This window comes from Chelonia mydas, chromosome 11, assembly GCF_015237465.2.
Source record: "Chelonia mydas isolate rCheMyd1 chromosome 11, rCheMyd1.pri.v2, whole genome shotgun sequence".
NCBI classification, from domain to species: domain Eukaryota; kingdom Metazoa; phylum Chordata; order Testudines; family Cheloniidae; genus Chelonia; species Chelonia mydas.
The window spans coordinates 58,268,830-58,296,777 of NC_051251.2; the positions used below are offsets into that span (position 1 = coordinate 58,268,830).

General features: G+C 46.4%; 1 protein-coding gene across 4 annotated transcripts; it reads right to left on the minus strand.

The window, feature by feature from the left end:
• Positions 1–2,131: 2,131 nt before the first annotated feature.
• On the minus strand, positions 2,132–27,501 carry ORC2 (origin recognition complex subunit 2). Of its 4 annotated transcripts, none has more exons than XM_043524825.1 (17): positions 27,320–27,501; positions 26,747–26,847; positions 25,821–25,964; positions 24,763–24,849; positions 23,401–23,493; positions 21,901–21,932; positions 19,921–19,978; positions 17,752–17,936; positions 16,230–16,328; positions 14,168–14,277; positions 12,375–12,507; positions 11,798–11,894; positions 8,955–9,101; positions 8,037–8,208; positions 5,725–5,786; positions 4,641–4,759; positions 2,132–3,531 (listed from the first exon to the last, which is right to left on the minus strand). In XM_043524825.1, the coding sequence occupies exons 2-17, from the start codon at positions 26,835–26,837 to the stop codon at positions 3,445–3,447; spliced, it is 1,716 nt and encodes a 571-aa protein (XP_043380760.1). In that variant the 5' UTR covers positions 26,838–26,847; positions 27,320–27,501; the 3' UTR covers positions 2,132–3,444. The 4 variants fall into 4 exon arrangements, with proteins under 4 accessions (XP_043380760.1, XP_043380761.1, XP_027689862.2 ...); XM_043524826.1 differs by lacking the exon at positions 27,320–27,501 and adding an exon at positions 27,093–27,289; XM_027834061.3 differs by lacking the exon at positions 27,320–27,501 and having other exon boundaries at positions 26,794–27,086.
• Positions 27,502–27,948: the final 447 nt, after the last annotated feature.

A 27,948-nucleotide genomic window follows, 5' to 3' on the forward strand; every position in this document is an offset into this window, starting at 1 on the left:
TGTGCAATCCTATGTCCAGTAGTAGGGTTTTGAATTAAACCCTATCATGATAGCTGGTAAGATAGAAAATGAATGCCTCCAGCCAGCACTGAGCCTCTCCTGCTGCCCTTGCTTTCTGGGCCAGGAAGCTGAGACTTATGTTCATTCCACTTCCCTGAAGATGGAAACAGTTCTGGTTAATAAGGGTCACTTATTTTCACACTTTTAAAAGCTACCTACCCAAGAATTCTCACACATGGGAATAGTGAAACATGACTTTCTGAGCAGTGGAGTTGGAATCTAAACACAGCTGGGGATCCTGCTAAGCCAGAATGATTTTAATGTCATCAGAAAATGGAGACTAGTGCTTAGTGCAGCAAAAGATGGCCATTGGCACTAGACTCTAAAAACCTGGCAAGGAGGGGTGATGGGGACCATAACCCTCTTCACAAGGCAGCAAAGGTGCCTACTGTACTTTCAGTGGAAATCCCAGAGACTAAGCTTTCCCTGTGCAATGTGCCTGCTTTTAAAACAATGGCTGCAGGTGCTCTACTTGTAATGCACCATCCCTACCATGGCCAGTGGCTTTACAGACCCAATTGGGACCTTCCTCATAAGTAGTCTGAATGTTGTCATACACAATCACCTTTGTCTGAGGCTCTGGAGAAGCTTCACTGACCTGGTCTATATACAATTTCCTTTAATGTTAATTTCCTCTAGCCTAGACCTTGCACAATCCAGTTCACTCTGCCCTGCCAGCCCACAGTGGTTAGAAGTCCATTCTTGTTTTAGGCCACTGTAGTTACCTGGGAGCAGCTCTGAGTACATAGACTTGAGCGTACATGTTATGTGAGGGATTTAGCCAGGAATCTTCACTTAAAGTGGAAGCATGTGATTAAAGATTCTCTGCCATCTAACCAAAGCACTCATTTCATCATTAGTAAAATGTTTTCTGAGGCTAAGCTAGAGCTTGTTTTTTTCTGAACTTTCTTTGGGTAAATGAAAAAGTTATTGCATTATGCAGTATTGCAGCAGGCTCAGCTGCATCATATAGACCAACACAATTGACCATAATTGGAATGCCAGCTGTGATACTAATTACAACCAACACAGTAAATGCATTATGATGTATCTGGTAGTCAAATGTCTTATCACCATTATGAATGCAATTCACTAAGCAGGAAGGGGAATTCAGACTGAATGAAGGACTCACTCCTACTTTAATAAAGTCAATGGGTGCAGAATTGATCCCCAAAAACCTAGAAATTAATTCTGTATTAACGGGCAGCCATTAAGTGACAGGAAATTAATGCACAGCTTAGGCAGTCATTTAATTGTTTTGAGAGGCTCAAATTTAGACATACTGCAGGGATTATTTACGGCAATTTACCTGAGCCTACATGAGGCAAGAACTGATTCTCTCTCTCACACATACACACCTACACCTACTTGTCTGTTAGCAGAAATGCACATCATCCCAGGAAGCCATATAGCTGGTCTGAAAAGGTTGCCTCACTCCTGACACATCTGATTCACTGACATAAAAAAAATCTGAATCAATTAAAAGGTTAGGGGTATTACAGCACCACAGTGCTTGGTCTGAGTGAGTTTCAAATCTAGCAGAAAAACAGCTGATACTTAACTTCACTGGAAGCACACAGTTCCACCTCTATCTTTAACAATAAGTGGGGAGGGGGGGAGAAGAGTACAGCACTGCACTGTGGCCCTCCAAAACAGAATTCAGTTCAGTTTTCAGTTCTACAGTAACCTGAGCATCAAGTGGTCTAAGCACGGGACTGAGTATGTGATGGGCACTAAAACGAAGTCCCTCCCCTGCTTAGATGGGAGTCACTACCAGGAGTTCTAGCCCCAGCTGATATGCCTTTTGAGACCTCAGGTAAGTCACAATCTCTGCCTCAGTTCCCCATTGTGATGTTTGTAAGTCATTTTTAAGTGTTAAGTATTAGTAGTAAAAAGGGGGCAGACTTCCCTTTGAATTTTCAGAAACAGAAGATTCTGAGAACATAGGGGTGAACTGAGAATTTAAATCCACTTCTTAATGCAGCCATGCCTTGTGTCACCTGCCATAGTGTAGACAAGAATGAAAATGAGGTTTCTGTCATCTGTGCACTAGGAGATCTGTGAGAGAAACTAGAGAACATGAATAAAAGTTTATTTAACATTCTGGTAATTCAAAGCAGTCATTTATAAGATGGATTGCCACAAGATTAGGCAATAAGAGTTCAAGTGTCCCTGAAGTCTGACTGGCAGATAGTTTTACGTAGGTGATAAAACTGCAGAGCCTAAAGGTGACCTGCAAAGGAAAAAAATACTACATCGGTGCCTCTGATATATGGAGAAGGCCTCAAAGTACCCTTACAGTCCCATATAACCACATTTTTTCTTCTACACTAAAAATTCAGATCAGATCTCTGGTTTTCCTAGAAGGCACTATAGATACTGGAGAACTGGTAGACTAGGACAGAGAAATCATGCAGGTGAAAGGAGACTGGAAGTTATCTCATGCAGACTGTTCGAACATAAACAATACATTTTAATTTAGTGCAAATGCCTAAAAAAATACAATGGAGAAAAGTGGTCTTTGTTGAACTTCTCATCTTCTATTCAGGACCTCCAAAAAGTTCTCCAGGAAAGCCAGGTTAGACATCCGTGATTTTAAAAAAATACTTTATAGCCTTCTGTACATACCATAAAGCAGGAAAAAGTCACACTGTTTTTCCCTCCCTCCCATTACAGGTCACTGTAGAGCCCTTCCCAGTCACAATTTTCAATATAGATTCCCCCTTGTAAAAGGATTTGGATTTTGGGAAAGCTCCTATTCTACTGTCAACATTTCAGCAGAGAGGGATGGTTTAATAAGTTACCCACAACATTTCAACCCCTTGTTATTTATGTTCCACTTTTATTCCACTCCACCCGACTTAACCACTCAAGGTAGATCACTTGGCATTCTAAAATCTCAGCAACTTCACACACTAGGAGCCCATCGGCATGACCAATGTAGGGAGTACTGGAAAGCACTGAGCTGTGAAAAATTACACCTCTAGTTCAAAATAAAGCTGAGCATGAAGTCATTGCATTCCTCAAGTGAGCTGCTCCAGCGAAACCTTCCTCTGCAGAGAGGTAACGAGCAGAAGGCACAATCTTACTGAAGAGTTAGTTTTCCTAGTCCATAAGGGTGGCTGCATAGATACGAAGAAGGCATCACGTGAGCTGGAAGACTAAAAGCAGACAAATCTAAACTCAAGAGTAAGATATGTCTTGCTTATGGAACTCTTTACCCAAAACTACTCCAAGTAATTAGAACACCAAACTTAGAAAGTGTCACATTTCATTAAGTGGTCCAGCAGCCCCTGGTCAAAGGGAGAGAGTGATCCAAGTTCAGACTCCTCTCCAGCAGCCCTTGGTAACAGTTGGTGTAGATGGTTTGGGATTTGAGAGGATTCACATGTCTTCATCCTCTTTTTCTAAAAAGTCAGTCAAGGTTCCGTTGTCTACAGGAATTAATAAATACTCCACTCCATCTGTTCCCTGAAAACAGACACACACTGTCAACGCAGGACTGTGGCAAAGAAACCGCACTGGTGCAAAATGCGACATGAGCCACTAGACAACACTGTTACAAACAGCACAGATTTGACACACCAACATGGCCTTATGTAGTGAGATGCCCAGCCAGGACAGCGTTCAGTGGTACTAACTACAATATTAACCCAGAAATATTTCCCTAGCATGGCCACAAGAGAAAAAAAACATTGAAATAATCAGCTCATATCTGCTTTGGGAGACAAACCCCAAAGCTTTAGAAGACAGCTGACTCAATTACCCTTGCATATTACACGAGAAAGTGGGAGCAGTCCCTACTTACTTCACTTTACTTAAATGACTTACACTGTATGTCCTGAGGCAGTATTTCTTGCAAAAGAGGGACATGGTCTAATAGTGAAAAGTGGCAACAGGAGTTCTTCAGACATTTATCAGCTATAATGCAGTAGTGATAATGCAAGCAGACATCACAGTACAACTGCGCTTAAGCAAAGTTCTGTTAAGTTCCCCAAAGGTGTAATGTGCCTCTATTCACTCCTCTGATCTATGTCCCTCAAGGCCAGAGCCCTGTGCTTGCCTCCTGTTGTTAAGTCAGTTTGCAGCTAGAAGATCCTCTACACAGAGCTCTGGGTTTAGGAGACCTGGGAATGCAGCCTTGTTGCTGGAGCTGGCTAGCAGTCTCCATTCTGGGGACTCCAAGAACAGACTTCAAAGCTTGCTAAATAGTCTCTTCTAGTTATCCAAATGCTTCAGATTGCTCCTCGAAATCTTCAGGTAATCAGGGTTCCACTGAATACCCAGAGGAGCTCTGTGTTGTTAAGTAACTAAGCTATGTTGCACTTTCTGCAGTCTCTTTCCATTACACAGAAAGTTGAGAGGCCTGCATGCAAAAGCAGGTAGCATGCTATAGGCCTTCAGCCCTTCACTAATGCACTGACCATTTGTCAATGCTTCAACGAGTGTACTTTGGACATGGGTACAGTTCATCTCAGGTGCTGCTCCAGCCTCAGGTAAACTCATCAGTATGCAAGTAGTGAAATAAAAAGTAAGACCACCAGCTGCAGCCACAGTCAAGATAAAGTTGCCTAGCTCACCCGCTTGGTCCGGATGAGCTTGTGGTCCCTGAATTCTGTCAGCTGAGCCCGAAGAGTCAGGTCACTGTTCACAAGGAAGGCCTCCCGACACCGCTGGTAGAAGTCTTGGAAAGATAGTCCTGGGTATGGAGAGGAGTTAAATAAATCAAGACAGCCAGAAACCAAAGCAGATCCATGTGCTCTGGTAGAGGGCAGAGTTACTTCCTCTCCTGCAATCCTGAAGGATAAATTGCACACCTTGCTCACTATAAAGCAGCATTACTGGGACATCCAATTTGAGGAGCCCCCTTAAAGAGAGGGAGAAGGAATCTCCTATTTCAGCTGTTACTCTGATCAAATTCAGAACATACATCCTGACCATATTTAATGCATTTGTCAACCACAGCTTTGTTCCACAGATACAGCCAAGCTAAAGGGATTTCAGGAATGGAAAGTGGCAGATCTGACAGTACAAGATCCTCCATTTGGAAAAGTCAAACTTTCAGAGCACCTCAAGTGCACAGCTCAGTGTGGATTTCTCATTCACTGCACAGCTCCTATATTATTTTATCTTTATCTTCCTAGATTATTAATATTATGCCATTTATTTGCAAGTTGCAGAGCACTACAGACATTAGCCTGTACGTATCATAGGTGGACAAGCCAGGACATAGATTATGTGGCTTGACTAAGGTCATGCCATTAGTCAGTGGCAGAAGTGGTAACAGAATCCAAGAGGTCTCGACTCCTGGTCTCCCCTAATCAATGGATGGTGTGTGACAGTCAATTTCTTCCTTGGTTTTGTACTCAGCCTCATGTGGAGGATTTCACTATCACAGTGGGTGACAGTAAGAAGAGATCCTCTGAACTCAGCCATTCATCTGATTTCATGTCACACACCAGAACACGTAGCCCAATGCACAGCACTGGTAGAGATGCTCTGTGCTAAACTCACCTTTCAAGAGCCAGCAGTTTCAGTAAATCTGCTATGGAAACACATGGAAGCTGGGTTCTCCCATTTTAGCACCTTGACTGAACTGTCAATGGTGCCACATCAGAGAAGAGAGGAAATGCCACGTGCATTCCTACGTCAAACACCAGGTACCTGGGTAAGATGCGTTATCCTTGTTCTCCAGATGATACTGGGCCAGCAGTCTGAAAATCCCTCTATAGGAAAAAAAAAATTTTTTTTTAAAAGGCCATTACAGAAATGTTAAACAATTTTTCTTGAACAGAGTCTTGTGTGTATGCAGCAGCTGGAGGAAAAGACTTGCTTTCCAAGAGCCATTAATTTAAAGTGGTCCCATTCCTCCATCATGTAAGGACTACCGATCACTTGGAACCCAAGTTAAACAATCAACTTGAAAAGTGTCAGAAAGCTGATTGTTCTATAGAACAAAGCCCAAATTAAGTTATCATTCCATAGAGCCCAGGAGACAGGACTCAGGACTCAGGAGTACACCCATGTAGTCAACTAATTCGTTTATTGTTGCCCACTATAAGCAAGAAATCAAAAATGGCAGGTCACACTGCAATGCAAAGCAATTCTGTAGTTCATACATTGCACTGCAAAAACCAACCAATATGCTGGTCGTGGAACCTGCCTCCTTTCATGCAGTTAGCAGTATTCACTATGAGTTACAGAAATAACAAGCTTGACTTTCTTACTCAAATAAGATGCAAACACAGAAGTCACTTAATTATTCTCTTTTTCCCTGCAGGTTTTCAGATTAAAACTTTGAATTTGTATTTTAAAAGAGTCTGAGGTGGATTTAAGGTGGAAAGTCTTAGATGTTACCAAACCCCATCCAAGGGATGGCTGCCAAGACATACACAGGCTCCTCCATGGACAAAAGCAAGCTGTCCGGTATTGTTAGACTGTGTCTGTAGCCACACACTCTATGTGCAAATGCAGCAGGAACTGCTATTGAAATTGAGATTGAGTTGTGTCTGTGTGGTGATAGAAGCACCAATACAGCAAGCCAGATCCACCATTTTTTTATTTGTATGGCAAGATTCTTGGTTGTTAGAATGAAAGATCTAGTAAGCCACGCCAGCATACTAGCTATCTATTTTCTGTAGTGCTGTACATCAGTGGCTCCCATACTACAGTCCATCGTGAACTTGTTGATGTCTTGGTGAGGACTCTACATGTTGTCTCCAGCTGCTAAACAGCACGGAAAGCAGCCAAAGTTATGCTGGTTTCCAAAGTTGCAGTTGCTTACATGGGAAAGTAACAGCTGCCACAGGAACATTCTGCAATACTGAATGGGCAGGGAGAGGCTCTGCAAGATAATCTCTCTAGGAAGCTGTTCCATATTCTCTCTCTCCCCCCCCATCCCCCCTCCCCAGGAGGTAGGCTGGCAGCATTTGCAATTCCCCAGCTGTAAGGGCTGTCACCTTGCTCCTTCACTATAGAGCACATTTCAGGGAGTCAGAAAGAAGTGCTGAGAGAGTGGGTGGAGATTCCCTCAATTCCTCACCCATCAGTGACTCACTAAGCAGTCAGAAGAGGGGCACTTAGCAGAACACCAAATCCAAGTCATTGTGTATACAGACTCTGCTGGCTCTTCAATATTTTGCATTCTAAACTTCCTCCAGCTAGACTGAGATCCACACTGCTGAGACAGAGCCAACGGGGACCTTGCTTTCCAATTATGAGAAAAGTGAGATGAAGGATGGCATGTGGTTAAGGGACTGGACTGGGACTCAGGAGATCAGGGTTCAATTCAAGCTCCACCATTGACTTCTTAATGACACCAGGCAAGTCACTTAATCACTCCATGTCTCAGTTCCCCATATGTAGAGCCCTGTGCAGATAAAAATGTATATCCGCGGATATAAATCAGTATCTGCAGAACCACAACAGCGAAAGGAACAGAACATGGGGTCGCCACTCCCAGGAGCCAGCACGCCGCATCGGCAGCTCCTCTAGCGCGGGTGTACTGCCTGCAGCCCCGCCCCCACCCCTTCCACGCAGCTATCTGCATCTCCTGTCTGGGGGTGTGCGTGCCACTTGCACACAAGAGCACAACCAGGCACAGCTGCCTGGGAGCCCAGTGCCCACCCCAGTGGGCGCGGCTGGGGGCGGTACAGCTGCGCTGGAGGAGCCGCCAGCGCGGGGCGCTGGCTCCTAGGAGCAGCGCCCACATTCGGCTCCTTTCGCGCTGCGGTTCCCGCGAAAGCGCTGAGGTTCTGTGGATACCGATTTCTATCCATGGATATAAATTTGTATCCACGCAGGGCTCTACCCATATGGAAATTGGAGATGACAGCCCTGTCTCTCTCACCCTTTTTGTCTCTTATCTGTAAGATCTTTGGGACTGGGCCTGTCTCTTACTACATGTACACACAACACCTAGCACAATCTTAACGGGGGCTTCTAGCTCTTAGAACAATAACGTGATAGTATCTTACCTGGCATTGGGAGTGAGACTCTGCAAGACATGCGTTAGGGAGCTCAGAGCCAGAGACCCAGACTGCTGCACTAAGAGCGAGTTCTCATAGGAGGTTTCTTCCAGGTAGGGACTAAAAGTGGTTGTTTCATACCAGAGCCAGTTATAGAGGCTTTGTTTTGCCTGATCCCACACTAGACACACACACACAAAAGGGAAGAAAGGATGGACAGGGCTGCAGATTTAGCTTCTCCCAGTCATACAATATAAACCCTTTTAAGGTCTAGTGCTTCGTGCAGCAGCACGACCTCAGAGCAGTGGTTCAACCTTTCCAGACTACTGGACCCCTAAAGCCCAAGTCCTGCTGTGTGGGGTCCCGGGCAATTGCCCTGCTCGCTACCCCCTAACCCCAGCCCTGCACTTGCAACCCCTTTAAACCCGTCCCATACCCCCTGGAAGACCTCTGTGTACCCCTATGACATACCCCTGGTTGAGAACCACTGCCTTAGTGAATCCTCACTTATATAGAGCAATATTATTTACTCAGCCATTTACATTCAGAGAGAAACATGTTCTCTGTACCAAAGAATTTACATGCACTCTGCACACATCCCCTTTTCCATTCCACTTTCAGTTAGAAGCTATACGATAGCGCCAGTCTGAACAACGTGGGGTTTGAACCAGTGGTTCAGCAAAGCATTAGTACTCTATAGATAATCTGACAGCGATTGGCAGCTATAGTTGAGTGTTTGTACAGCCCCATGGGCAATGGGACTCATCCTGATCATGGCCTCCAGGTGCTAATCAAAAGCTACATGTACATTGTGCACACATGGGGCAGAGATATGGCAATGCAAGCAATATACATAATGCATTTAACAATCCCAGAAGGGTGGTTTTTCTGGAAGCACAGTGGAGGAGACCAAGGCCCTGGACTCACTGAGTGGAGCATTGATGTGATCGATGGAGGCGATGAGGTGGACATTGGGCAGGGATGCTAACTGTGCAAGAATTTGCTGGCTTTTGTCTCCTCTCAACATCTTGCTGTCCAGGTTATGGATGAGGAGATAGAGCTCCAAGGAAGAATCTACAAAGGGGAGAAAAAAACAGCAAGGGAACAGTCACACTAAGGAGCTGAACTAAGAGTGAAGAGATTCCTCTTTCTCACTGTGGTTTGAGCGCAAGCCAGTCCTGTCAAATCCCCTATGCACATCCGTCCATCATTCAAGTGTCAGAGGACTTTCCCCTTCAGGTTACTAGGCCCTGCGGATGCCAATCAGCCTGTATTTCAGGGCATCTGAAATATTTTACACAAGCTCTTTCCACTGTAGCTCTCAACCCCTGTTTCACTTGCTCATAATCTGTCCAGAAGTTTCTCTTTTGGGCAAAAGCTTTTTATGCCTTTAGTTCTGAGCCTCTACACCAGTGATTTTCAAACTGTGGATCATGACCCAGTCCTGGGTTGCGGAATGGAAGAAACTAGGTCACGGTGGCTCTGGTCAGCACCGCCAACCGGGCCGTTAGAAGTCCTAGGTGGTGGCGGTGGGGCGAAGGGCACGGGGCTCCGCATGCTGCCCCTGCCCCGAGCACTGGCTCCACACTCCCATTGGCCAGGAAACAGCCAATGAGAGCTGGGGGTGTGGGGGGTACCTGTGGGTGAGAGCCACGCAGAGCCGGATCTGCTGTTGTCCGCTTCCGGGGAGCAGCGTGGTCTGCGGTGCCAGGACAGACAGGAAGCCTGCCTGAGCACCCCCGCTGTGCCGCAGACTGGGAGCCACCCGAGGTAAGCCCACGCCCCAAGCCCCTGCCCCAGCCCTGAGCCCCCCCAAACCCAGAGTCCCTTCCTGCACCCCAAACCCCTCATCCCTGGCCTCACCCGAGCCCGGACACCCTCCCGCACCTCAACCACCTGCTCCAGCCCTGAGCCCCCTCCCACACCCTGAACCCCTTATTCCCAGCCCCACCCTGCAGCCCTCACCCCTGCACCCCAACCCTCTGCCCCAGCCCAGAGCCGCTCTCACACCCCAAACCCTTCATCCCCAGTTCCGCTGGGTCACGGGCATCAACAATTTTCTTCAACTGGGTCGCCAGAAAAAAAAGTTTGAAAACCAAATAAAACCCTCCCACTCACAGAGGATCTGATCCAAAGCCCACTGACTTGAACAGTACTCTCTCTCAACATGCCTTTAAGGAGCTCTGTGTGGGTATGCCTATACAGCGGCTCGGAGATGTAATTCCCAGTGCAGGTAGAGGTACACATGCTAACCTGAGCAGAGCGGTGTGGCAGTGGTGGGCAGCTAGCCTAAGCAGCCGAGTATGATCATGCCCGAGCCCCTGGGTATGTACTCCAAGGGCTAGCCCTGGTTGCCACAGAAACTGCTATTTTTAGATGCTAGCTTAAGCAAAGCTAGGGCTGTATATCTACCCAAGCTGGGAATTGCATCTCCCAGCTGCTGCGAAGATGTACTTTAAGACTTTTTGACATACACAATGCAAATGGATGAACATTAAAAGTTCAAACTTGGCCTGTGGCTGCTAAAGCTCCCAAAGAAACAGCTGCTTGGCAAGCCCAGTAAACTCCCTGACAAACCATTAGCCAGTTAGAAATTCTGTTTTGTGCAGAAACCAAGTAGCTACTCAACTGCCCATGGCCCTGGGAGACAGCTAGAGTTTAGCACCTGTGATGCTGCATAAAAACAGCTACTATTGGGGACCTGCCTCCAGCCAGCCAGCCAACCTTTCCCCTACCCACTCTCTGTAGGAAAGCACAAAGACAGATGAAGGATGAACATCTGCGGGGGGGAAGATACATGAGTTAAGGCTCCAATGGCAACATCATATATGGACAGATGTAGACACAAAATTTAGCTACTGGGACCGTACACACGCAGCATACAGCTATACGGTTACATATGAAACTCAGCAAGCACTCTGTATATGACATGACCCATTTAACATTGCTTTTAGAACCTGAACTCCCACTTCCTACTTCGTTTGCTCAAAACAGCCATCAACAACAGAGGGGTCTGCATACATTAAGTTACATCGCCAGTCACTTTCAGCCAATTAGACCTCGTACATTCAAAGCTCAATCCAATGTCCACTGAAGCCTATCGCAAGCCTCTTAGACTGGGGTTTTCAAAGGAGCCTAAGGGGGTTCAGCCCCCTACTCCCATTAAATGTCAGTGGTATTTGGGCATCTGGGCTTTTTTGAAATTTTCAGCTCTTTTGGCTTCAATGGGTGTTGTTCAGGCCCTCAGGCAACCAGTAAGAACCTCCTTCTCCCACCCACCCCCATACAAAAAGTTTAGGTTTTACCCATATTCTGTTCTATCAATGAACTTACAGCTGATGAGATATATGGCACAAACTCCTCCAATGAACCAAGCGAAGAGACTAAGCACTCAGTAGAGCAGACGTGAGGCTCTCGTGCTCATTGTCAGAATGCTCATTTTCTCACCTTTCCTTGGCAACACGTCTAAGCTAACATGCTGAAACTGAGGAAAGGGAAAGCTGTATTTCCAGGCATTCAATTTCAAGATACCTTCACACATTTCACAACAAAGAAGCCAACATCCTGGTGCACTTACGCATCTATTCAGAGAACTATGTATATTTTCCAGGAAAGCCACAAAAATCACAATACAGGAAACAGAACAGCAAGAGTCAACACACAGATTGCAATTGAGCAAGTCAGAAGTGTATGTGATTTCAAGGAAGACACCAGACTTGCACAAGATCAGAGAGAGTCGAAGCTTTAGGGCGCCTGCTCAGCCGCTTTACCTTCTTTAAATCTTTTCATGATCAAGTCTAACTGATCCATAGGGCTGCGGAAAGTCCCCACGTGATCCAGCACCTCCTCTGCTATGGAGTTCAGAATCTGCAACAGAAAAGTGCAAGATCACTATCACCCTGAGGGACTTCTGATAACTATGGGCTTACTACCAAATCTAAGAGTTGGGCCTCAGCTAACACCAAAGATTTGCACCAATTCCAGCCGTCTGTGACCAGTTGCCAGCATAGCTGCACATAGTGCAAACCCCTAGGGTAGTCAAGGTAAGTCATGATTTTCTCTGCTTGAAATGGGAGTAGGTTGCATATTATGGGATACCTCATCTATACTCGGGAGTTTGCACTAGTTCAGGTACAGCAATGACAGGTACACCAATCCCTAGCATGGCCAAAGTTTCTTTAAATTCAAGGAGAAGTGAGAACAGGGAATGCTATTCATTGAGGAGTCTGTGTTTAGAGACTGGGAAAGCTTCCTGTGGTCTACACTAAATGTTTTGTATTGGAAGATTTTAGTGGCTGCGGATAACAAGCAGCAACTTAAAAACCTCACAAGCTTTGTCACACTTACTGATTTCACAGTGATGCTGGGGAAGAAGCCATTGACAACAAGGTGAACAGAATCCTGGAGCAGAGAGGTACGAAACTTCTCCAATAAATCTCTCTTTGAGCCCAGTCCATAAAGCACAATACTGAACCCCAGGCTGCAGCAAAGAGAGCAGATTAAAGGAATCAAACCGACAGTCCTAGAATCTCACATCTCTGTATTCATTACGTGAAACAATCTGATCCCCTCTCCTCCTACAATCTTTTAATTCTAAAGAGTCAATCAAGTCCAGGCTACTTCAGCTTGCAGCCAGCCAGTCCCCCAGTTTGTAGGGGTTTGAGATGAGCGGGTATGGTCATTCCATGTAATGAAAAGGAGTGTTTGTCAGCATATTCAAGACCTGGGAATTTGCTGTCCTACACAAGAAAGGGACACTTGTCTGAAGACTATCAGCATATAAATCTAGGTCCTCTGAAACAGTGCAGACTAACATGGCAATTGCTCACAAAGCCACTGCATAGGCCCCTCCAACAAGCTATTCAGGCACAGCACATTCAACTTTCCCCATGAATCACAGCAGCTAGGAGACAGCAAATGGAAGCCTACCAGTTGCTTCTACTGTGTCTTTTCTAGTCAGGTCAAAGGTCATGATTTCAAAATCAAGACATGCTATTCTAGTACTTGTGATTTAGCCTTTAATTATCCAATGTAGCGAGAGACAGGCAGATACAGGGATGCTTTAGGACACTGCAGATCACGGACCTCTTATGAGGAGAGGCACAGCATCTAAGGCTCAAAGGAAGAATGATGAGTCAATGGAAGAGGCAAGAGTGGGCCAGATCCCAAGGTGCTGCGCACAAACAACTCCCACTAACTTCAATGCAAGCAAGCGAGACCTCTCTGGATTTGACCCAGTGAGAATATTTATTGTAAACCTAGGTCGCTCTTACTCCCCACATATAGTATCTTCCATCCCCACCTGCTCCCTCTGTCTCACCAGCCTGCCATCTTTCCTCACATTATCCCATATGTCTGGGCCTGTCGCATGAACCATGACACCGCAATTTCCTCCTTGCACCACACTCCTTTCACAAAGCCTTCTAGCACTGATGTCCTCCCATAAATCTGCACCTGCCCTCCTCTGTGCTACTAGCCACTGTATCCTTTGTCCCAGTTAGAATCGAATCCTCTAGAGGCAGGGACCTTGTCTTCTGTAAAGCACCATGGAACCTTAGAGCTCAAAGCAACACCCATTAAATATAATGGAAGCATGCCCCCACCCCTGCTCTCTCTTTCACAAATTGACACAGAATTTGAGCTCCTACAGTCCTCAACAGACTCGGCACTTTTCTTCTCGCATCTATTAACTATTAGATCCCTCAAGCTAAGAAAGCTCACTACTACACTACTGAAGAAAACCAGGTTTTATGGGAAGTGGTACTGGTGATTTGCTAACAGACTTGTATGCTCTAAACGGTCTTTCCCCCTTCTCTCATATACTCGACTGTTTATAAAAATATACTAATGAGCACTTACAGCTCCCATCAACTGAGGACACTCTACACCTCTAAAAACCCCGGCTGTTCAGCTCATAAAGAGTTAATTTTGCAATACTTGTCTCACAAGAGATGCATTACATGGACTTCACCCTAAGAAATTACACCTGCTTATCCTGCAACCTCAACCTTAATTGAGGCAGTGAATCATTCCATTGCCCATCTGTGGGACAATAATTTAAATTAGCAAAGGCTTTCCTGATGCTATGTTGGGAAATAATGTTCACTGTTATCTTCTTAGAGGAATCCATTGATACTTACTGTAACTGCAGCATCCATTTGGAAAACAAGGATTCATGCTGTTGGTTTAGTTCCTTCAATTCAGCAGTGAAGGCAGGGGGAGCCTTGTTCAGGAGGACAAGCAGCGTTTGCTGTGTTTAGAAGGGGAGAATAGGACAGTCATACAGGGTTTACGGTTGAAGACAATGACTAAACAGGTGTCTGAATGTGTGACTGAACCCTTACAAACACTGCACTTCTACAGCACCTTCCATTCAAAGATCAGAGTGCTTTATCAGTATTAATTAATTAAACTGCAATACTCCACTGGGAACAATTAGCCCAGGTTTGCTGATGGGGAAGGCAAATGACTTGCCCACTTTTACACAGAAATCTTTGGCTGATCTGAGAATAGGATCAAGGCTGATGCTCAGCCCTGTGTCTTGGTCACACCCCATTCTGCCTCACCTTGCAGCATCTGGGCATACTGCTACTGAGACAACGGCACATTCACAGCTTCTTCTGCACCAGCAGCTGGATATTCTCCGCTAAGCATGCTCTGGCCATAGTGGATGCACCAAACCAGAGACAACCCCATTAGCACTGGGCAAGACCAGAGTGCCTGTCAACGTGGTTTGCGTTAGTTCAGTTGATTCAGTCACTAAAGGGTTAAAGTCCATGAGGATTATGTTTAAAGAGAAGACTCCAGAGTATTAGAAAACAAATAGAAAAGAATTAACCTGCAGATCAAAACTAGTCTCACCAGAGAAAGCGTTATGAGAAACGTATTACGAATCTGCAGGGCTAGTTCAGGCTTTTAAGAGACATGCCAAAGTCCCGACGTGTAAGCTAGCAGAACTACTTAAAATGTTGGCAATGAAATTGGAACTGCTGTGGCATGAGACCTATGCAGGCTTCAAATTCTCCAATTAATGCATTCACTTCCCACCCCCATGTGGCAGAAGAGAGTTTACTCTGGAGAGAAAACAGAAGGCAACTGTGCTATTTCAAATAAACACAAAGCTTTCAGAGCATCAAGCTGCCCATTAGTCCCGTTGATATCAGCAGAAGATTAAACACTGCATGTCTGGATTTCCCAATACACAGGAGTGTTCAATTTAACTACCTGGAATCCACCAGAGTTTTCCCTGGGTAATGCATTATGCACAATCCAGGCAGCAGCCAGCAGGTAATCCGAATGCATGTGTTTTGGTAACATGGAGTGAGACCGATAACCCCAGACACAAAAATCTTAGGTATTCACCAAACAGACAGCAGGCACCAGCAGTACTTGTTTCTCTGAATCCCTGCTCCGAAGGGGCCACCTCTAGGGACGAAGGGATCATTCATTCTCCGTGATACATTCAATCCACAGCCTCTCCACAGGGAGTGTCAACAAGTGGCACATTTGAGTTGTTTTTTTTTTTTTAAGAAGCCACCAGAGTTAGATGTGGAGGCCTGTCTACTGGGAACCAGATTGGGACAACACTCCCTTTCACACATATACAGAGGCCACTGAATAGCTGTCAGATAGCAACATTTCTGGCTGCCCCCAACCTGGGTGGGATTTGAACCACCAACCCAGAGCTGAAATCTTCCCCCACACCATTAATACTCCCCTCAGCTCATCTGGTGGAATAGATGGGTTTTTACTTTTAACAAATTTGTTCACAAAAGGCAGACTTCATTGCTGCCCCCTATTCGTATCATCCCTTTCTACCTCCCCTGCATTCTGAATTCTAGCGATTTCAACATTCAACCGACCTATTAGCCAGCACCTACGACACATTTCCCTCCTCCCCACAACAATTTCCCCACTGTTGCTACCACTCTCCTCAGCTCCAATGGTGAGAGCACTAGAGCAGAGAAGGCAACAGCAGTTTAACCACTGTGTCACCTGACCCGACTCAGAGCAGCTGTACAAAGCATAATAGTTCAAACACCAATGGACTGTCGGCACAAGTCTACCCTAGGGCTCCCGCCACTGCTATCACCAGTAAAGCTGAACTGGTAGTAGCAACAGTGGGAAATTTCAGGGGGGAAAAAGTCCACCACAGACAAGGCCTTCCGTTCTGAAGATGGTTTCATCTGCTACAAACTGTACCTGATCCAGCTTTCTTTTCTGCAGCTTCTGAAGGGTTCGATCGGAGGTTAGAACTTTGGAACTACTGTGTGCCTCAAAGTATTCTTCCACCAGGTTGCTCTGAAAAGGCAGAGCGAAATGTCAGTCTCAGGTAGGTTCTGTGGGCTCGTCTCTCTCCCCACCCCACTCTCTCGGCTCAAATTGCTGGGTTAGGATGTCGCTTTACAGCCACACCTGCTCCTCAGTTCAGAGGGGATGGTTGAGGAGAAAACCTAAAGCAGAGATGCCAACCTCGCTCTCAGACTTTTAGGAATGTTTATGAAAAAGATTTGGGAGGAATTAGGGAGGCTGTTTTGACCTCTCCCCTCCCCCCATCTGTTGGAAAGCGGGAGGGACTGAAACCCAGCCGCAAACACGAAGACAGAGTGTAGGAAAGCTGCCCTCATATGCCACTTATGGCCCTTAATTCCTTGGCCAATGCTAGGTCTGGACGTCCTTCCCAGAATAATCCTCCTCCATCACGTTCCTGCTCTCCTCCTCCTGCCACTTCTCCCCTGCCGTGAGGGTCTGACAGGAGACAAGCCGCGGCAATTGTTAAGTGCGGTTTGGGATGCCGGATTCACCACCCACGCCACAGGCAACCTGTTGTGTTCTAACTGCCCTTTGTGGACCCTGCTGGGTTACATGAAAGTGCTCTAGGTACCTAAAGCCCATGAACAGGGTCGTGAATCCAGCCCCTCTAGCCCCACTGAGGATCGCTGTGGCTTGCCTCTTATCAGACCCTTAATGTGCTGCAGGCATACGTGCCACAGTCCAGCGGAAAATAATGTCCCACGCAGCTGCACCACTATTTGCTGTGTTCCCATCAGATCTGAGTGGTGGCAGGTGACAATTATTTTAAAAAATATAAGTGCATTTCCAAATTTAATAGATTTAAACCTGAATTAGTAATTTTGTAATTACACATGAAAATTGGGAGGATTATGGAAAATTAGAGAGGGTTGGCATCTCGGCTAAAAGTCTCCTCGAAGGCAGATTTTACACAGTCAGGTTGCCCAACTTCAGGGAAGGAAAATGCAGAGATATCCTCCAGCAGGGCAGAATGAGGAGGCTGCAATTTAGATGGCGTGGGGATCTCTGGCCCTGGAGAAGAGACCACACAAAGTTAAGTACCGGGGCAAAAAAGTGGCATGCTTTTTTTTTTTTTTGCTGCTAGATGAAATGCTGCTGCTATTTCTTCCTCAACACTATGTGGTATCTGTGGGTGACAACTGGGAAGTATCAGAAGAAAAGGCACTGAGAAATAAGAAATGGGTTAGCGGTCTCCTCGCATGCACACACTCAACCTCCAGCTGGAAAAACTAGGAAGCCTTCCTTTCTGCAAAACAGGAGCAGCGAAAAGCACCTTTTTGTTCTGAACTGAGCCAGGAAGCTCTTTGCCACAGCTGGACATGATCCAGCCTGTGATTTGGGTGCCCGGGTTTTACTGTCACCAAGCATCTCTGAACCTTTCCTATCAGGGTTGTATTTCCTCCATACTCACCATCAGTTCCTCCTTCAGTTTCTTAGCTGGTGTTTTTTTGGAAGCAGGAGTAGGAGCTGCTCTAGTTTTACTTGGGGTCTTTTGGTCCAATATGACATCACTGGTTTCTTTGTGGTCCTTGTCCTCTTCCTCCTCAGAGCATGAAGCAGAATAGTCACTCTCGCTGTCTGAATGCAAGCTTGGAGCTAAGGGGAAAGTATTTGAGAGCTGGTAATATCTTTTTACAGAGAGACCTTATTACACATTTCCTGTAGCCTAGGTCTCCTCTTACACATTGTCTAACCTCTTCCAAGCATCCAAATCCTACTCTGGTTTCATAGCCATCGTGCTACTCAAAAAAAATCCATTCTACATTGACTTGAAAATATGCACACTGCTCTCTTTCCCCCTTCTCTTTCCAATTATTTAGTAAGGCTCTGCAAATTGGCACAAGCCTCAAAGTACAGCTCTACTCTGAAAAGTGACTCTAAAAAGGACATTGTGGGATTCCATGTTTCTCTTAAAGACTCTACATCAGTCTGTACTAGTAAGAAGAGTTATTCCACCTGCCAGCCCTCTAAACATAAGTTGGTTCTTTCTGGCTCACGTCACCACTAGCAAAAAAGGCTTTGCCATGGGAATTTTATTAACAATTCTGTTGATTCAAGAGCAAGAACAGAATCTGGCTCACTCTTTCATGGCTCTGAAGTGCTAAGGAGTAGTAATTTTTTTTTAAAGCGCAAAATGTTCAAAAGCACACAAATGACTTAGAAGACCAAGTCACTTTTGAAAATGAAATTTAGGTACCTAGGATCCTGAGATCCACTGACTGTCACTTAGGCACATCTGAAAATTTCACCTCAGCCTAAAAAGTGACCAATTATCTTTATGCAGAGTGCAGATCCCATGACAATTTAAACACAAACTACACACAAACCCAACTGCAAGAACATAAAAGAGGTCTTCATTTTCTGAATTATAGTAATCTATAAACTTCCCAAAGTGAGGTTCACACAATCTTATTGGAATGGAATTTTTACTAGAAATTTCATATATTTCTACTACATATGAATAAAGCCCGAACAACTGAGCTTGTCAGATTAAAAGCTAATTTGCTTAGCTCAATGGTTCTCAAACTTTTGTATTGGTGACCCCTTTCACACAGCAACCCTCTGAGTGCGACACCCCCTACCCTTTAAATTAAAAGCACTTTTTAAAATATTTAACACTATTATAAATGCTGGAGATGTAGCGGGGTTTGAGGTGGAGGCTGACAGCTTGTGACCCCCTGCATAATAACCTCAGAACTCCGAGGGGTCACGACCCTGTTTGAGAACCCCTGACCTAGCTCAATTTACCGTCACAGATACATGTGTTAAAACGTGTAAGAACAGAACATGAAAATCTCTCCCACACTGATCCTGCACACTTGAAGCCAGCCAATGACTTGAAATCATCTACTATAGATATAGAATATTAAAATCCCTGCCACTCTGAAAAGCTTAACATCTTCTTAAGTCAGTTCAAGTGATTACAGCTGACAGACACAAACTCCCAGCCTTCAGAGGACAGAGATTAGAGTCTCTAACGGAAGAACTGAATTCCACATATTTAGTAAAGCATCCGCATGGATGGGATTATTTACATGGTTTTACCCGCTGAGATAAAGTCACTGAAGAAAGATTAGGTGCTGCCACTCACACCCCAAACACCTCAGCAACAGTTCCTTGCAGTGAAGGAACTATGTATCCCAAAAACTGGCTCAGTAAAGATGGCTATTATGCTAATTTGACCTCGGAGTCACTTGAATTCTCTATGCAGACAGCAACGTCCTTGAAGCACCCATGAGGAGATAAGAACGGCCCTACTGGGTCAGACCATTTAACCCAGTATCCTGTCTTCCAACAGTGGCCAGTGCCAGGTGCCCCCAAGGGAATGAACAGAACAGGTAATCATCAAGTGATCCATCCCCTGTCGCTCATTCCCAGCTTCTGGCAAACAGAGGCTAGGGACACCATCCTGGCTAATAGCCATTGATGGACCCATCCTCCAGGAATGTATCTAGTCTTTAGATGGAACTCAGACAGCAGGATTTAAGTAACAGAAACACCAACAGTCACCCTAAGCTTTTACTTATCAATGCTACTGTACTCCTGTAAACTGGAGCTTACTGCAAATGGTTCTCCTTACCTGTCAATCTCTTCCTGAGTCTGTACGGTGTTGTGGACACAAATTCATTCTTTTTACTCTGCAAGAGCACAAGTATGTTAGAAAAGTCACACATGCCCTACCAGTAGCAACACTTGCCTAGGCAAGGACCCAGAGTTTCATTTCTGAGCTCTCTCTTTCAGCTGGCAGGGACCTGGGAATGTTTGGAAGAGGGGATTCCTTGTGTCAGGTGACCACCCCCTGAGCCCATGGGGCCAGATTCCCAAAGAGGAATCCCCTGAATTGAACACAGGACAGAAAGGCTGTGTATGTCTGTAGGGAGGTCCTCCCAACTGGGATGCGGAAAATTCAGAACCCCTTACCCCCTGAAGGAGCCACGTGGAAGTGATGACAATGGTAACACTTCTGCCAGACAGAGTCAGGACGTGCTAGGTCACATATTCTACTCACCAAAGTCACTTGGAGTTCCCATAAGAGACCGACTAGCAAAGCCTAACAGAGCACCCAGAACAGGCTAGCAGAGTTGAGAAACCCCGCAGCAATGTAATGTGTCTGAGGAGCACTGAGCAGTTTGGTTCAGTCACTGTCCATTTAACCCAGTTAAACAGATTATTTCTGTTTTGTGGGGGAAGGAGGTATGATTACGTCTTATGTCCAAGAGAGTTTAACTTTAGAACGACACAGGATGTGCAGAGCCACAGAGCCTTCTCATCAAGTTAAACACAATATATTATCAGGACATCAGGCAAAGGACTAAGGACAATTTTGCTGAGATATAAACAGATCCTCCCATGGCAGGGCCCTAGTAGGTTTCAAGACTTTTTTTGTAGCTTTGGACCTTGGTAGCACATTGAAAGTGCAGGTCTACTCTTAAAGTGATTATGTACAAATGCCAGTCCAATCATCTGTGCATGTTCCGTTGCATCAATTCACTTTGTGTAATAAGTATGAGGTTTTGTTTTGTTTTTTGCTTGTATTCCTGTTAGCAAGCAAAGCCAATACAGATCTGAAAGAGGAAACTGGGTTCTGCTGCAAAAACTGTAAACCAAGTTCCAATTGTAGAATCTTTATTACTGATAACTAACCCAGAAAGAACACAGCCAGACTCAGATTCCAGGCTGAGTTTGCAATAATTAGAACTGTGTAGATCATATGTGGAACCATGATGCCATCTTTTAGACTCACTTTTCAGATTAGAATGGCACTTCAAATATGCTTCAAAGCACTGCACACACCTACAGTATGGTGCTATATAAGAAATCATCACTGGAGTCTGGTCTCCATCTATTTCCCAGCATTCACTTCATGAACTCCCACGGGGCAGTCCTGCCCTGATGCAACCTCAGCAGACTTGCAAAGGCTGAACTGAATTATGGAGACTAAACTACCCTCTTACCTCTAGGCTGTCCATCTAGTTCAGAGTTGAAAGAAGTTGGTGGGGCAGCCTAGAGGAAAGCTTGCATTGCTGCTGCATGAAGTTTGCCTGTTTTGTACTGTACCCAGGAGGACTTCGGTCTCATCAATCTGGTGTCTTTCCCCAGCATTACATTCATATTACTAGTGGACAATAAAGTGACCAAGTGCTAATGAGTCACCACAGTTTGCAGCATTTCTGGAGCGCTGACACCCTCCAGTCCTAAAATGTAGACAATTTCCTTCAGCAAGTTTTACAAGCTGCTGGGAATTTAAGCATTTAATAGCATATTAAAGGGATGTCAAACATGTCCAGTTGGGTGAGGCAAGAGAACCATCTCTCACCCATGCTAATTAGTCTGTCAAACCTACTGATCTGCATGTTCACTCTAAAGCCCATAACCCAAGATCCTCATTTGCAGCAGTTCTAGCACTCATTTAAACCATTCCCTGCTTCAAAATGGAGACATCTGCATTGTGAAAAACCTAGGGAGGTGACGGGTGGGGAGAGGCTCTTCACGCCCCATCCCCCAGGATAATCTGATGGTTTGTATTTTAAAAAAGATCAAACAAAAAGCAGTCACTCACCTTCAGCTGGGCTTTGTTCGAAGCAGAGTACTCTGTAAAGCAAAATGAAAGTACCATATATTTCCAGCACTGCCAGCTTCTACAGACATGGGCACAAGATGCTCATGTTTCCCCAAATAAGAAATCCAGGCATCTGCTATCAGTGTCTCAGAGATACTGTTCCTGCATGTTAACTCTCTGGCCAGTCACCCTCATGGGTGCAAGGTGCAGCAATCCGCAGCTGCCCCAGAGGGGGGATACGCCCCAAGAAAGGGCCAGTGGTGCTACCAGCACTGGTGGCTTTAGCCAAGGTCCATGGGTACTGGGAACTGACAAGAAACCTTGAGTGAGCAGGAAGGGGGTAAGGATTTAGGTAGAGTGGGGAAGGAGGGGGACAGCAAGCGAGGCTATTCTCCATGACTAGTCCAGCAAAGAGCTGCGGTGTGGGGCAGGAGGGGGAGCCTGAGCCAGCCCTGGGGTAGGGGTGCCCAGTTCTTGCATTCCAGCCATTGCAGCCTGGAGCAGATAACTGCCTCCCAGGACCCCAGGGGAGGAGGGAACCAGGGCTGGATGTGAGGCACAGAGAGGAGGGGATGAGGAGCAGGGCTGGCTTTGGTATAGTGCACCCATTGAACTGGGAGGCTACATCCGCTCCAGCTATCACCAGGAGAGGGCAGCTTTAGATTCCATCGAGGGCCCAACAGGAAGCCACTCGTGGAGGCTGCCATGGGGAGGTGCTGAACAAGCACATCTCCAGGATGGTCTGTCCCCGTCCCTCTCCGGGGCTGCACCAACCAGCGCCAGACCCCATTGCAGAACATAAGTCAGGGCCTTCCTGCGAGGGTTGGAATGCAGCAAAGGATGTTTCTTCTCCCTCCTCCCGTAGCACTCAAACAATGACAGCATAGGCCTCATGTTAACAGATTGATTGCTTCCTGGCCTGCCCTCTCAAGCTCGCACACCAATCCAGGTCAAAACTCCAAAGCTAACGGGTAGGTAAGGGCGAGGGTATGGGCCTTGCTTATTCCAAAGGCCAGCTTGCCATGCCTTCTTTGTTGCGAGACGTGCCACTAGGTGTCTCACACTGATTCTCCATTCTCTCAGCTCCCTGTGCAGACAACGCCCTGCATATTCTACTCCCCAGTGCACCTGTACAGGGGCTGCCAGTCCAGTCCTTCATGGTCCTAATTAGCCCTGAATTAAAGAATTCTCAAGTGAAGTGATGCAGCTAAGTCAAAGGAGTTACTCGACGTTACTGAGCATTGCAGCAGCAGAAGGGAGAAGTAAACACATTCTGCTCAAAGCCAGTAGGAAAAAAAACCAATCAAACAGCATGATCCACAAGAGAACTAGAGCACCAGGCAGACTAAGCGGCACTATTTACAAAGCCCAAAACTAACCCTGGAATATCAAGTATGCTAGCAGTTGGACCCTGAACGCCAACCTGCTTAATTGCCATTTTTGTTGGGATACACCTGCTGGCTACTTTCCTCCAATTCACCAAAGTCTCTCAGAACTTACTTTTGCTGCTTTGAGGGGTGCTGGCTGGCTTCTCAGGATACTGGGAGGAATCAAAGGTTACATTCTTCCCTGGTGTCTGGGCTAGTTCAGAGGCTTTAAATAAAAGAATAGTTTCAAAATGTGATAGGCACAAAACGCACACTGGACAGCTGTGGGTTTGTCAGTCACACACAGATAGTTCTTTGCCCAAAGTAATCTCTTACATATTAACCCCATTTCCCAACCTTTTCAAGGAGCTGCACTAGATATTTCCCTTCTTTCTCTACCTTTTTGAGTAAATTTAATACTAGTGAAAGGTTCTTCAAGACTACACTCTTCTGCTGATCCACAAGACAGGTACAGAGTTAGCCTGACCTAAGTGCCACCCTCCCAAAGGGGCCACCCCTTGAGGTGAGAAAATATTTTAGTCATGACACTTGGTCCTCTGTCTGAGGCTACCGAACTGGACTCTGTGGTAATGGCTTATGTGTTGAGATCATCAGTCCACTGGGAACTGGACTAAACTCACATTTTATTGACTCCCTTCTGATAATTATCAGGTTGGGTTGGAATTGAACTAGTGACTTGAATGCAAAAGGCTATGTATTGCAATAACAGTCTTGAGAATCTAAATTTCACTCAGGTTTCAGAGTAGCAGCCGTGTTAGTCTGTATTTGCAAAAAGAAAAGGAGCACTTCTGGCACCTTAGAGACTAACCAATTTCTTTGAGCATAAGCTTTCGTGAGCTACAGCTCAATTCATCGGATGCATTCGAATGCATCCGATGAAGTGAGCTGTAGCTCACGAAAGCTTATGCTCAAATAAATTGGTTAGTCTCTAAGGCGCCACTAGTACTCCTTTTCTTTAAACTTCACTCAGTTCACTCAACTAAGACTTCAGCTGTACCAGCCAGAATCTCCACTTGGCTTGTTCTAACCCACGATGGAGCTCAAACTGTTCCAAACTTCACACTCCACCTGCAAGACTAAAGGATGAATCAGCTCAGACTCTGCTGTAGAATTATGGCATGAACAGGAGACACGACGAAGCCCAGCACAAAGGTTCAGCATTACAGTAAGGGAAACCCAGAGCACCAGTGGTTAAAGCCTGAATTACTGGTGACACATAATACAGTGGATGTGAACCTCTGCATTAACACCTACAGAAAGGGGACCACTATAACATGAGAGCTGCCATTACAGAAGAAGCAATCACCAATATGTCCAAATCCTGAGCTTCTGTTTCTCAAAACTTTTGATATAAAGCCAATTGTAAGACACCAAAAACAGTACTTTTTAAATACAAGTAAATTACAAGGAGACTGCCAGACTAAGATTCCAGAAAGAGTTTATCCTCGTGGTAATATTGAAAAGGAAGACATACCCAGCTCTGCCATCTTGCCAGAACGTTTTGGAGTCTGGAACGAGTAAATTTTACCACCACCTGCACTGGGGCCATTTCTCAAGGAATCTGTTAGAAAACACACAAGAACGGCCAAACTGGGTCAGACCAAAGGTTCATCTAGCCTGTCTTCCAACAGTGGCCAATGCCAGGTGCCCCCGCGGGAATGAACAGAACAGGTAATCATCAAGTGATCCATCTCCTGTCGCCCATTCCCAGCTTCTGGCAAACAGAGACTAGGGACACCATCCCTTCCCATCCAGGCTAATAGCCATTGATGGACCTATCTTTCATGATTTTACCTAGCTATTTTTTGAACCCCCTGTTATAGTCTTGGCCTCTACAAGATCCTCTGGCAAGAAGTTCTACAGGTTGACTGTGTGTTGTGTGAAAAAATACTTCCTTCTGTTTGTTTTAAACCTCCTGCATATAATTTCATTTGGTGACCCATAGTTCTTGTGTTATGAGGAGTAAATAAGTATTATTTACTTTCTCCACACCAGTCATGATTTTATATACCTCTTTCATATTCCCCCCCCTCCTTAGTCATCTCTTTTCCAAGCTGAAAAGTCCCAGTCTTATTAATCTCTCCTCAGACGGCAGCCGTTCCATACCCCTAATCATTTTTGTTGCCCTTTTCTGAAACTTTTCCAATATATCTTTTTTGAGATGGGGCAACCACATCTGCATGCAGTATTCAAGATGTGGGCATATACCATGGATTTAGACAGAGGCAATACGATATTTTCACTCTTATCTATCCCTTTCTTAATGATTCCTTAGTCATGGATACATAAAAAGCACCGACATATTCCTGAGCCATGGGAGTCAAGACTAACACATCATCATTGGACTTGAAAGGGCTGTTTATGTTATGGAAGTGGAAAAACCCCCACAAGCAGTCCAAGAACCATTAGAATTCAACCACACACAGTCAAGTTTGTGGTCACTGGGCATCAGTCCCTGAAGGCAAATAATTGTTTGCCAAACAACCCCACCACTTACATGTTGCAAGAGTTTATATCTTTCCCCAGAAATACCTTCAGCACACGCCCCCAAAACAGCCACGTAGTTCTGCTCTTCCAGGATCTCCTGGGCCTCATCATCAGAAATGTTCTCAAGTTTCTTCACAAATCTCTTTACGTTGAGCGCAAGTTGAGCTCTGTCCTTCCGAACTTTAACACCTAAAATCACAACCACAAAACTGTAACTTCTGATAAGCTAAACGTAATTATTAATTAATAGTATTGCAGTAGTACCTTGGAGCCCCTGTCCTGCACCAATCCCCTTTCTCTTGCCCCCTCAAAGTTGTGCAAAGGGCTGTACAAATAGAATAAAAACCACAGACCCTGTCCCAAATGCTTACAATTTAAATAACCAAAGCTGCAGTGAATGTCTCCGCTTTTAACATTCATATGGAAACTCAAGACAGCACCTGTCCCAATTGCCAAATAGTGATTTGGAACTTAGACATTAACATGACTGTTTTTTGGTTTCATAGCTACTTCTAGATTTCATACCAAGTTCTCAGTATCCATATAAGTGATGACATCAGTGCAATTCTGAAGTGTTAACTGCCACTGCAGAGTTGCACATATCAGGATGTGAGTCCCATAAAGTCTAAAGGGATCACACAGAACACCATAAAAAGAAACCCCAAGCCAAGTTTTTAAAAGGAGATGCTCTCAGGACATTACCGCACTGGAAATATGCAAATTGTTAAAATTCAAAAATTTCAGCACAACTAGTGATTTTAGGTGCCTCAGTTTTCAGATACTTAATACAAAATACCTTAAAGAGGCCTAATTATCAGGAAGTGCTGAGCACTTGCATTCTGAGCAATCAGACCCTGCCAGGATGAAGTTGGGCACCCAGAGAGTTCCAATCATTTTGACGACCCTGACCCTAGATACATTTCAATTATCTGCAAAACAAGGTGCCTTGTTTACACTTAAGCCACCAGTACCTCCGTTATCAGAAATGTGCTTCAGAACATCTTCATCAGCCACAAACCTGGCTTCCAGGACCTTGCTTCTCTTTAACTCCAGCTGACTCATAGCAGACAACCTGCAATGCCAACAAGCGTTAACCAGGTGCGCGGCCGGGCACTGCCCACCCCGCACAGCGCCACGCAACCCTGCAGCTACGCGCCCCGCTTCCAGGCAGCGGAGCCACCACGTGCACGCAAGAGCCGCCTCACAGCCAGGGGGCTACGCACGAGGCTCTGCAATGGGGGGCAGGCCTGGGCCCCAGCTGCCTGCGGAACTGGAGGCTGCAGCGGCCTCGAGCCCCGCCCCCTCCCCGCGGCTCACAGGAAGCTCGGAGGCGGGTGGCACGAGCCGGAACAAGGCGCATCCTTCCAGGCTCTGGGCCGCACAGCGCGAATCTACCACCCCCCCCTTGGGGGCAAAAGGGGGGGGGGACTGCGCTGCACCAATAGGAAACGCAGCCGCGCGCGATCGATCTTCCCGCCAGCAAATCAACAGCGCCTCTGGCGGGCCCTTCCGCCAGTCCCCGGAGGTACTCGCCCTCAACTAACCGAGAGGGGGGCGTGGCCAGGAAGGTGTCCCGCCCCCAGACTCCTCCCCTTTCTCGCTCCAGAGCGGAGGTGCCGAGAGCCCTGGGAGGGGCGCGCGAGGCGGGCACACGCCGCGTCGGCCCGGCTGAAAGCCCGCGGGTACGAGGCCCGGCCCGCCTTAGCCGCGGGCGGGAGCCGGGGCCCCTGACGCTGACTGACTGACTGACTGCTGAGCCGGGGATCGCAGCTGCGCTCGCGGGCCCGAGGGGCGGGGGCAGCGTCGCCCTGCCTCGGGCCGAAGCCCAGGGCGCGCCGAAACAGGCGCCCCGCGTGCCGGGCCCCCGCCCCCGGCGCCCTAACCCCTGTCACCCGACCTGCGCTGCGCCTGCGAAGGCCGAGCCGTTCCCCGAGGCGGTTACCCGGGGCCGGGCAGCGCGCGCGGGGGGGGGGGTACGGTCACACGCCACAGCAACCCGCCCTGGCTCAGAGACCCTTGTAACCTGCCACGCCTTCGGGGCGCCCGCGGCCGGGTTGCCGGGAAGAGAGGTACGGGTGGGGGTGCTGGAGGGGGGACCTGCAGCGGGGGGAATCACGGGTCGGGGGGCACTATGGCTCCTTGCCAAGGCAGCAAGCCCAGGACCCAATGACAG